The sequence below is a fragment of the Alligator sinensis genome, unplaced genomic scaffold (assembly GCF_000455745.1).
Source record: "Alligator sinensis unplaced genomic scaffold, ASM45574v1 scaffold465_2, whole genome shotgun sequence".
Classification (NCBI taxonomy): Eukaryota; Metazoa; Chordata; order Crocodylia; family Alligatoridae; genus Alligator; species Alligator sinensis.
Window position 1 is genome coordinate 661,729 of NW_005842468.1, and position 11,923 is coordinate 673,651.

An 11,923-nucleotide genomic window follows, 5' to 3' on the forward strand; every position below is an offset into this window, starting at 1 on the left:
AAAAAAAAAAAAAACCCAACAAAAAACCAAAACATTTTCAAAACAGATGTGTGGTCCATTTGACCAACTTCAGTTTAAATTTTTGTTCTTGCATAAGCATAGGAATCCTGGGTTTGTCAGTATCTGTGTTACATCACAGTGTCCTAGAAGAAACTGAATTAACCAGTTCAACATTGTACTGATTCTTTTTTGCTAACAGTGATAAGGATTTCAGATAATTGTTATGAGACTTTTTCATTCACTTATCTTAATGATTGTAGGACAGAGGTGGCATGGGTATTGGTATGGGCAGCCTGTGTGTGATGCATATGGCAGATTGGGGAGAGGACAAGCAGTGCAGTAGAAGATAGGCTGGGAAGCATAAAGCAGAGCAGAAGATCAGGCAGAAGAGCACAGGACAGGAAGCATGAAGCAGAGCAGCAGATTGGGCAGTGGAAAAGGATTGGAGTGGCTCCCAGGGAGGGGCTAATTTGTGTAATGCCTGCCAGAAAGGATGGCCACCACCATTAGAAGATATTATTGTGTGTGCCTAGAGATCCCAGTCAAGATTGTGCTTCCATTGCTATGATTGCTATAAATTCAATAAGAGATACCTGTCTGCTAATAGGGTTATAGCTGTTGTGGGCTGCAGGATAGCTGATGGGCAGTTCTGTCAAGGCCTTTCTTAAAGTATACCCAGTTCTAAAACTGCTCTCAGTTGCCCTGAAAAAAATGTCAAATTCATAGCAGAAATCCACTTCTGTCTCTCTATGCCATGCTATCTTTTCAGAACTACACTTCCTGAGAGGTGTAGAATCTGGCCCCGAGGATGTCCAAATGATTTGTGAGTTGCATCTCATTAAGTGTATAGCAGACATGCAAGTCATGATAAGAATTCATTTGTTTTTAGATGTGCAGGTGCCAACCTAGAATTTGACATGCTAATCCTTTAATTTTTAGATTAAAACTTTTTATCTTGGTCTTGCATTACAATAGTGAACTACAAAACATGTGCCATGTTGTAACTGTACTCTAAAATAATGTATAATTTTTCCCATTAAAATTTTGAATAATTCTAGTTTTTGATGAAGAACTTTTCACTTCCTGAAGGTGAAGAGTTCACTTTAGAGAATAGATGACCTACTTTTAAATCATTTGTGTGCTATTATCTACAGGGTGCTAACCTGACTTTTTGGAGCCTTGATCACAGCCTTCCGGAAAGTATGAAACAAAACCCAGTGCTTACCCTTCGTGTCACTAATATTGATGAAACATCTGTGAATTTTTTGAAGTAAGCACAGCTTTCCACATTACTTTTCCTTCCTTGAAATTATGATCCTAAATTAAGAAATTGTATACAAGTTTTACATAATGCATACTGCTTACATTGCTAAAAGTGTATGTTTAGGCTGTTGTTAGGAAAAACAAATACAGTGAATAGTGCTGAAGTGCTGTCGTATGGAACTATCAAAATAAATGTTTTGACAGTTTATTGGGATACAAAGGATCATTGTTAAAATAAAAGAATTAATTATGTTCCTGAACACTTTCTTCAGTTCATTTTGTTCCTAACAAAACATGAATTTATAGAGACTGTGCCTGAGTATAAATCTTAACCACCTTTCTGACGTGAGCAGATTTTAGTTAGTTCATTTGAAAGAATAGTCATCCTGTTTTCTGTCTAGAAGAAAAGATACCCCAGAATTGGAAGCAGAAGAGAAGGAAAAAGATATAATAGATGCAATTCCCAGAGGTGGAATTTGAGGTGGGGTGGAGGGGTGCAGTGATGCAGTTTTACCTCCCCCTTTGATTCGTGCCCCACCCAAACTTTAAAACCAACTGCCTGGAAGGGTCAGTGGCATTTCTATTCAGGCAGTGCTCCAATGGTGAATTCATGTATGGCTTATTATCTTCTCCCTGAATCCTACTGATCTCTCAGCAGGTGTTAATGACTGCCTCTCCTTTTTAATGGTCTTGGTGTTCCACTACTCAAACTATCCTTTTTTCTGTAATTTTGCTGTCTGTTAGCCATTTCCATCAATGTCTCCTCTATTTTACAGCCTTGTTTTTAGTTTGAGTTAGTAACTTTAACTCAGGTGTAGAAATGACTGACAGTGTAGTGGAGGTGCTTTCAGGAAGAGTAGATTTTGTTTTATAAATAAGAGATGTACATTTAACTATAATGGCTATAAGACTAATGCGACAATTTTTTTTTACTATTTTGACTTTTTTTGCCTAACTTGTTTTAGTTTTTTTTAACTTTATATATAATCTAGGAAATTGGAGCTCATTCCAATAGTTATATTTTTCTCCTTTGATCTTAAACTGAATAATATAGTTCAAGTCCTCCTAGTATATTGGTAAAAGCCACTAGTTTCTCTTTAACTGGAGAAAAATGTGTGTTGTAGTATATGTGATGTTCCACACCATCTGTGCTCCCTCTTTTCAAAGGCCTAGGTATACTCATGGTATTTCCTTTAGATGAATTACTATTTCCACCTCTGTTAGAATACTTGAGAATATAATCATGTAATCCCTTGCTAAACCTTGTTATCCTTAGTCCTTTTCTCACTGGTAAAGATGAATAAAGGTTTTGACTATTGTGGCTGAATTTTCCTCTTCAGTAACCTTACCAGCACAGTTGAATGTAGGAAAGGACTGCTAAGGATATCATGTCTTTTACCACTAAATCACTGATTTAGCAGTGAGTCCAATGAGCAGCAAGTGACATTTCTGACTAGGAGGGTAATTTAAATCAACTTGTAACTTTTTAATAATGAGAGATATAGGCAGACAAAATATATTTCACTAGGAATATAAGACCTGGTTGCATCACTGAGGCTAAAAACATCAATCAGTTCTGATTGATCCAAAATCTCAGACAGAAGAGTGGCACAGCCCCTTTACACACCGAGGGTAAAAACAGATGATGTCCCAGGCTTTGACTCACATCAAAAAAGGTGCAGCACAGTCATCTACCCCTGCAGCTTGAATGGTAATTAGCTCAAATTAGCTGCAGTTGTCTCCAGACAGTTGGGTACTTCTGAGGTACTTCAAGTGGCACACTGGGCTTGTATGTCTGTAGGATTCCAGGATTAAAAGGTTTTGTCTCGGGAAACTCAAATGATCCCTGGTTGTCCAGGAAGGAGGGAGGCAGGGAGGGAAGGTGTTAGCAGACATTTATCTTGCATGTTTCATAAGTACTTCATAAGCACTTTTGCATCAAGAGGATCCCAGGGCAAAAGGCTTTCTCCCAGGAGAAATATGACATCTAGTTTTAGTCTGGGAGGGACTGTATGTACAGATCTTCTTCCTCTCCTACAACTTGGGTTTCTTTGAAGCAGCACTCTCCTGTTCCCAGGATAAGGGCCTAGGGATGTGAGGCCCTTCTCTTTTATAAATATTTCTGCTCTCCCTTGTGCCCTGTGTAGATAACCTTTGAAATATATTGCAGCTTGGAGGGAGATCACTTTTCTGCAGCAGAGAATCCCTCTGGAAGGGGAATTCCTACAGTTACTTTTTGAAACAGACCTTGATAAATGAGCTTGTTCTATACACCATAAGAACAGAACTTTTAAAAACTCACTATTTTGTCATGGTTCAGTGAACCATAGAAGCAACTTTATTTTCTAAATTAGACTCTCAGCTAACTGTCTGCACCAGTAAACTTAATGCTGTCTTTTGGGGTTCTGTATTTCACTGGCAGTACAGTTCTGCCACAAATAATATTTCAATTGCAAGATCATAATTCTATGAGTGTGTTGCCTGAAAGTACACCCTAAATTCAGTTAATAAAATTGGAATTGTAGTTTGCTGAGTCAAATTATGGTGTAAAGTCCACATTAACCTATGGAAAGTGTTCCAAACTTTGATTTTTTTTTTGTCCTAGAGCAGCAATAAGATGCGGCAATTAAAACCATTCCTTCACTATTTAAAGACTACTTTTATTAAAATAGCTATTGATTGTTGTTACAAATTTTGCCTGTGGAAGTGCATGCATATAGAAGGCCCTTTTTAAATTTACATTGCCCCGTAGTGTAAGGCCCCTTTACACTATAAAGGTGCCATAGTGAAATTTGGGTCTATAGAACTGTAAATTCCAGATGTATATTGCAATGTACTGAAGTATATATTGGTACGGTATTTAGAGCGACATTTCCCTCTGTGCCAAAGTTTTCACAAGGTGGAAGACAAAAGAGCTTAATTTTTGCTAATTCATGTAATTCATTGCATTTGAGGAATATGTTTGTTCTGCTGTACAGCTTCTCTCCTCATTCGTCACTAATTGGTATTGCCTTCTATTTGGAAGTTGTAGTGGCTCCAGTGTCACTACTGGATCCTTCAGCAGCAAGCCCTCCCTTCAGCTCAGGATGCTAGATTTTGTGTTTCTCACAGCAGAAGATTGGTGGTTCAGATTCTCTCAACCATTTTGTCATATAACTTTTTCCCCCCATTTTAGTGAAGACTTCATTTCCAATTGTAGCTCCTGTCCATCTCCTGAGATGAGAAATTACCTTCCTCCAACGTGCTGGTTTCTGTGGCATAGTACCTCGGCAAGCGTTGAGCTGAATCCAAGAGTGGTGTAGGCAGCTTTTCAGGAACCTCAGAGCAAGCTGTGATCTCTTGCCACCAACTGAGCTGGGGTACGGGCTGGAGAGGACAGTCTTCTCCCACAGATCAGTAACCATGGGGCATCCAACAGTACATGCTTGAGAGGATGGCTTTGCTCTTTAGCTACAAGCTCCTGATCATGTTCTTCTAGACCATGGACTTTGAGAGACAAGCATGCTAGGCCCCTGACACTTGCCTTATATCAAGACTCTAGTAGGACAGGCTAAAACAGGAACTCTATGGAGAGGATTTCCATGGAGAGGAGAATCTTTCACAGCCTGTACAGTGGCAAATCTTAAATTCTTAACACTCCAGGTTGCCAGGAGGAAAAAGTAAGTGTTCCTATTATAAGGCAAAAATAAGCAAGCAATATAAAAAAACCCTTGTGTTTAAATCCTTTCGCCTCTGCTAATAGATAATTCCAGTTAATGGCCATTCATTCCAGGGACAAGCTGCACATGTAATGGCTATGTTGCTGTTGAGTTTTGACTCTGAATAATCTGAACGGACTTGAATATGGTATCTGTTTTTATACACAAATTTACAAGTAATTTTCTATTTGGGGGAGCACCTGAGAAGTTAGTAGCTGAAGTAGCAGAGAAACCCCAACCCTCACTGTCAAAAACAGTATAGCGATACATCAGTGTCTAGCAAAACATGGGTTGGACTTCATAGATTTCATAGACATTAGGACCCTCGGACCTCAGAAGACCATAGAGTCCAGCCCTCTGCCCCAGGGGCAGGAAGTCAGCTAGGTTCAAAGGATCCCAGCAAGATAAGCGTCCAAACTTTTCTTAAAAGAGTCCAGAGTAGGTGCTTGCAGCACCTCTGGAGGAGGGAGTCTATGCCAGGCCTTGAGGGCTTGGACAGTAAAGAAGTTTTTCCTTATGTCCAGCCTAAAATGGTCTTGGAGGAGTTTGTGACCGTTGGTCCTTGTCATCCCTTGGGGAGCCCTGATGAACAGGCATTCCCCCAGATCCTGATGCACACCCCTTATGTCCTTATAGGCTGCTACCAGGCCTGAGCTCTTCTAGGCTGAAGAGTCCCATGGCTCTCAGCTTCTCTTCATAAGGCCTGTTCTCTTGCCCTCTGATCATGCCACAGCTCCCCTCTGGACTCTCTCAAGCTTCTCTGCATCCATCTTGAATTGTGGAGCCCAGAATTGGATGCAGTACTCCAGCTGCGGCCTCACCAAGGCCGACTACAGCAGGAGACTTTCTTAAACAGGATGAAAAAATCTGAGGCTAGAGCTCTCAGTGAAACCCAGATTCATTTTCTTTCCAAACCAACAAGATCCTCATCATGACAAAGACAAAATGAGTATTTGTATCCTTTTCACTAAGCCTCTGAACCTATAGTTCTGGGAAGTGACTGATAATGGTCAAAGTAAGGTTCAGGATGCATTTATTCCCATTTTTGAACAACATATCAGTCAAACAACAGATTCTAGGAAAAAGAGTTTCTTTCATACTGGCTAGTTGCTAAAAAAGTCATATTTACCTGCTTTTCAGAATATACAGACTTAACATAATTACCCAGGGGCTAAAGCAAGCTTGACATTGACCATAATAAGACTACTGCTGTAAAGGTTCTGAAAGATCCAAAGCTTCATTTCAGCAGTTATTTGCAGGCAGGCAGTAGTCATCAGTAGCTAGTTATCTCTACTTGGTAGGTTTGTTGGTATCTTGCATCAGGCTCATCCTTTAGTGGTATTGCTAACTTCTGACTCGATTTTTGTTCTAGATGCTTGCTGCTCACCATAGAAGGAAGCTTCATAGGTTGGGAAGAATACTAGAAGACAAACTTATTTAAAAGCTCAGAGTAAATAGATTTTTTACTCTTTTTGGCAATCCTGCTGGTAACGTTTCTGAACAAAAACTTACAGATACCATTTCACAGGTTCAAAGCAGTGGTCCATCAAAACCAGTGTCATGGCTAAGACAGTAACCAATACCAGTTATTTCAGAAGAAAATGCAGAAAGTCATGTAGTGGTCAGTTTTAGTGCTTACTGTAGAAATTCCTTCCATTCAGGGTTGGCTTATGGTTGAAAGGTAAGGGCTTATATCCCTTTCAAACAGACTGTAACCAGAGGTCAGGACTGCTCTGTGGCAGTTGAAATTTCATCCTGTACAAAGAAGAATCTGCTGCTTTGAAGCAAGGGGAGGCCTAAAGTCCTCTGCTGGTCTAGAAAGTGCATAGATTAGTGGTAGTCCAAAAGACCTTTGTTGCAACTGGAAAAAATACTAGAACTCATGAAATAGGGATGGCTCCTTCATCTGGACCTAGAGGACCTACAGTTAACAGCCTAAGCATTGGAAGAGAAGTGTGGTTTAGCAGGTTTTTTCTATGCACCATCACTGCTCTTTTTTTTGGACAGAACTCAGGAAGAAAGTGTTATTTTATCTGGGACCCAAAAAACTCCTATGTTTTTATAAAGACAGTGGTGGAGGCCAAGCTCTGTGTGCTACTGCGATAAAAGCAATAACCAGCAAATTTTCATGAGCTCAACTATATTAGAGTTTCTCCAGGTTGGCTGATTAGAGTCCTGAACCAAACACCAGAGAAAATTGTGTTCTTTAGGCAGGCACATTAGATAAGTATTGTCAAGTGTCAAATTTAATCAGAATGACAGATTAGACAAGCCTGTGGGTGGCCTTTTAGTTGTCATTACCTCCCAAAGACAGGGTTTGGAATTATTTCCTTTGTATGCATAAGAACTACACTGGTGCTGTCATGTGAAAAATGTTATAGCTCCAGAAACCTTTCTTTTCAAAGTAAGTTCTTGCCACAATTACTGGAAAATAGTTATCCCATCATTTTGTTACAGTTCTTAACATCCCTTTAGAAGGTTGTGACATCCATTGCCATTCCTAAAACCATAAGGTGATCTTAAATATATGACAGATATCATGCACTTCTGTCCCCTCTTGTGGTCTCTCCAACCTCACCCTCTCAGTAAGTCAAGACAGAGGAGGACATTTTGTAATTCTTGCACTCTTAGATTGGTGCTTGGGCTACTGTATCCTTTAATACTCTGCAGGTCTGGTTTAGTTCATGCTTCTGCAGTTTTTCTCTTCAGAAGTATGTGACCTATTTCCCACTGGAGACTTTTATAAAGCTTGTTTACTTTGCAGAAAGAACAAAATATTGAAAAAAGCAACTATGCTTAACTTGCCTGATGTCTGACCATTCACTGCTGAAAAACTGTTCAGCTCCCCTTGGTTCCTTTGTATCATTTTGATTCCTCTGAACAACCAATCTCCCTTTCTTGGGAGCGCATGCCTTTAAACCCTGCCAGAGTTTTTATACTTCTGAGTTTGGCAGGTCTTGCTTGGAACCATTATTAGATTGTCTGGAAACAGAGGTAGACCCACCAGAACTAGCAGTTCTGGGATTGTCCCTTAAGATCTCCTGAATACCAGCTGATGAATTGCTTTTTTGAGCAGTCTCCTACTCCCAGACCAACTCCCAGTAACATAAACCAGTATGTCCCAGGGAGATGGCCACTGGGGGATGGGGAACTTCCCCCCTCCTCCCCCCCCCCCCGTAGTAGGACAAGGGATGAGGGTGAGCCACCCTCACAGAGAAAGCTCTGGAACCAGGGCAAACTTACCAATTTCAGGCCGGGAGGTGCGGGATGAGCTGTGCCAGGAAGAGCCACCTGCGCAGTTTATAAGCTGCGCTTACTTCTGGGTGGGGCTGGCTTGGGTGACTGATGTCACCGGGGAACACTGCCCAGCCAGAATAAAAGCCGACACCAGCAGAGGTGAGGCAGGAACGGGGGAAATGGCCTGCAAGGGAGGCGCTCTCCACGCTGAGCGCAGGCAGCACCGGCATACAGCTGAAGAGCCAGCAGAAAGAGAAGAAAAGAGGTCCTCGGCAGGAGGGAGGACCCAGAGCGATGTTGAGGGACGGCTCAAGCACAAGGCACGAGGGCTGAGGGAAGAGAGGAGGCTAGCTTATTCCCTCAGGTTCTTTTTTTTTGGTGTTCCTTTTTTTTGGCATTCCCTTTGGATTTTCCTTTCTTTTTTTTTTTTTTCTTCTTCTGTGGCCAGGGTACAGGCATTGCTCTGAGAGGCAAGAGCCGCCTTAGACTCATGGCAGGTGACCAGCTGGCCACAGGAAAACACCAAGACGCCAGAGCGAATCACCTGTTCTGGGAGCACAGGGAACGTGCAGAGCTAGGACTGGCACAACCAGAGGGTATACCTCATGGAAACTATTTACCTCGTCCTGGAGGCTGGCGTATGGAAGGGGTGTATGGGAGGCGTAGCCCCATGGATACCTGCCAGGAGGCGTGACCCTCTTGGGAGAGTCCTCAGAAGGGGAACCCACCACTGAAGATTCGATCAAAGTCATGGCAGGAGAGTTTCTAGGGCTTCCCTGGGGTGATCGAGGCCCCCTCCAGAGGTCGTATGTCCCCACACAATGCCCAACACCGGGCGCATGTGCTAAGGTGGCTCACAAACGCATCCTTGAGTCCAGGCAGGCACACAGTACATTATTAAAACCCCCCACCTCTCAGTAACCAGGCCAGTGTACATAAATGTATACAAAGCAGCTCCAAGTCAGTCACAAAATATATGCATCATTTGTATACTCTTTTCCCCCCATCTCATTCAGTACAAAATGCTTGGGGTTTAGTGCTTTTTAACCCTTCAGGCAAGATAGTTTGGTGTCAGTCAGTGTGGTAGGCATCTGGAAAACCAGAGAAGTATAAAGGCTCCATGTGCAAGGTATGAGTGGCCCTGTGAAGAGGTTTGTATGAGGAATGTTTGTAAGATACGTTTGTGTTCCTCTACTGTCTGCAGAGTTGGAAAGTATTGCTGGTTTGTTACCAAGTAATTTCTTTACATGACAAAGTTCTTGCTTTAATGATTGAGTAGTTCTACTTCTGTCCACTGCTCTGCTTTGATAATACAACTACTTTATTTCTACATCCCTATTTCAGGTTTGTTACATTGGCAGGGCATTGGCATTGCCTTCCTTCTTTGTTTTTGACATGTATTTTGGGGTATAATTGGTGTTTTAAGTATTGTTGGGTGTAGTTATACATGAGGATTTCAAGGGGTGATTTTGGGTGTTCTCTGAGTTAATGATTGTTGGCTCAGGAGGCTGTTTCCAGGCCTACTTTAGTAATGGACATGAGGAAAGAAATTGTGTGGTAGAACTAGAAATGTTTTACCTGATAATTTTCTTCCTGTCATTGGTTTGTGTCCTTATTTAGCACATGCTAGTGGTCTGGTAAGTTTAATAACAAATTGAATCCTTTCTGAAAAGATGTGTTAACCTGAAGACTACTTATAGAATATCAAGTTATTTTCCTAATAACCTAATGACCTGAAGAAAAATGCATTGCATTTAAAAGCTAAAGTCTATCTCAGCCATACATTTTGTCCAATAAAATATATCATCCACAAACATCCTTGCTTCTCACATATATTTCTCTAACCCTAATATGTGGTTCTGGAGTATTTCTGTTGCTTTGGAAGTACTACACTGGTGGCCAGAGTTGAAGTACGGGGCTTTGTCCTGGGGCCTCCAACAACAGAACTGGGATGTCTTCAAATTCCTCAGACAGAAAAGATTGAGGGGAGAAGCTGTCAACAGAAAATTGACAGGCAAGAGATTCCTTATTCCTTCTGCTATTATGCAAGTACATTTTGTATGCCAATATCTAGTAAAGTTAGCAAGCAAAGTTTTGAGGGCTAATATATTTATTGGACCAGTGATGAATGGGCAAGTAAGGCAACAAGACTTGAGCACTGCCTAGGGTGAGTGGGGTTGGTGGGGAAGGGTGCTGGAATGAAACAGGGGGACACCTCCTCCCATTCCACCCCATCCAACCCATGGAGGCATACCCTGCACCTTCCTTACAGTGGCTCCAGCCTCTGGCTCCAGCAGGAGGGAGAGCAGAGAAGTGGTGGTGCTGTATGGTTGTAGGAGTACAGGATGTCACTTCTATTTTTTGCTGCTGAAAATTGGTGGGTTTTTTGGTTACTTGACATGCATGTTAGTAGTAGAAAAAGGTGATAGCTCCCCCAGTAGCAGCAAGCTTCTGGCCACCATGGCCTAGGGTACAATACTAGCCAGCTATGCCTCTGGTTGGGAGAGATATTAGAAAAACTTTTGGGCACAAAGTGTCCTTCATCATTTTGTGCCCCAAATCTTTTCTAACAACTCCTCCAACTACATCGTGGGTCCAATAAACTTTATCCAAAACACCTTGCTTCTCGCACATTCCTTAGACCATCACAGCTAGAACACTTCATTAGTAAAGGTAATACTCTTATTAAAGGTAATATACTCTTATGAATATTAAGATACAATCTGCTGTTCAGTAAAGTATTCCTATATACCTTTTGTTTCAATAACCTAGAATGTGATTTTATCATTTATTAACTGATCAATTTTAGAGATACTTCTGTGGGAAGCAAGCAAGAGACCGATGTCAACAAAGTTTTCTGGACTGTTCAAGGTTTGTGCCCCTACCATATTTCCATTTAATTTTAGTGTTAATGTTACTATCTTTGTAAGTAATCTAAAGGTTGTAGTGAGGTTTTAAAAATCATGTTTTTAGGAAATAAAAAGATAAAAGCAGGATGTGCAATTCCATAGAGCAAACAAACGTCAACATATGTATATTGCATGGTGCTTTAAATATGTTTTCTCTGTTAATTTTCAGTGTTTAACAAAAGATGACACATGAGGAGCATAGATTAATTATAAATGTAATTATAAAATGTTGCTGTCAGTAATGACACATGAAAAAAATGTTTTATCCTGTCTCCTCAAGTAATTACATGGAATTTTACTGTGACACCCAAAAGTTTCTCTAAGTCTATCCCAACCATGCAGTTGGTCTAATAAAAGATATCATCTACAAAAATTCTTTGCTCTATGAATTTTAATATATTTTCCCATGCTGTCCTGCATATAGATTATTTTCTTGGTACTGTATTTTATAATGTATTTGTCATGACCCAAAGGCATGATTTTGTGTGTGCTTCGGCACCAGAATTATCCCTGCCAAGTTGCAGCTTCATTGCACGGGAGAGTTTCCTGTTGCAGAGGAAAACCCCGGTGCAGGGACGAGTTTCCCGCCTTTCTGCAGCTTCTTTTGCAGAGTGCATTGCTCAAGTTGCGAGAGAAATGCACGGTGCAAAAGAGTTCCCGCCACCGGTATGCAAATTCGTTCCCCGCTATTGGCTAGTTTTAAATTATTCCCACGTGGCGGCTAACGATTGGCCTGTTAGCCGTATAAGAGGCTTGAGCGGTTTCCTCCCAAGCCGAAGAGGACTCCACATCCATCTCGTGGGGACTCTGGATACA

At 41.3% G+C, this 11,923-nt stretch overlaps 1 protein-coding gene across 6 annotated transcripts in view; it reads left to right on the top strand.

Moving 5' to 3' along the window:
• The window catches only part of CAPS2 (calcyphosine 2), a 59,181-nt gene that overhangs the window by 35,151 nt on the left and 12,107 nt on the right, over positions 1-11,923 (top strand). For 5 of the 6 annotated variants that reach the window (XM_025212514.1, XM_025212516.1, XM_006030856.3 and 2 more), the window contains 3 exons: positions 1,155-1,270; positions 10,084-10,212; positions 11,008-11,069. In XM_025212514.1, coding sequence (XP_025068299.1) covers positions 1,155-1,270; positions 10,084-10,212; positions 11,008-11,069 — 307 coding nt within the window. The remainder of the gene's footprint in view (positions 1-1,154; positions 1,271-10,083; positions 10,213-11,007; positions 11,070-11,923) is intronic. The other variant, XM_025212515.1, reaches the window with a different exon arrangement.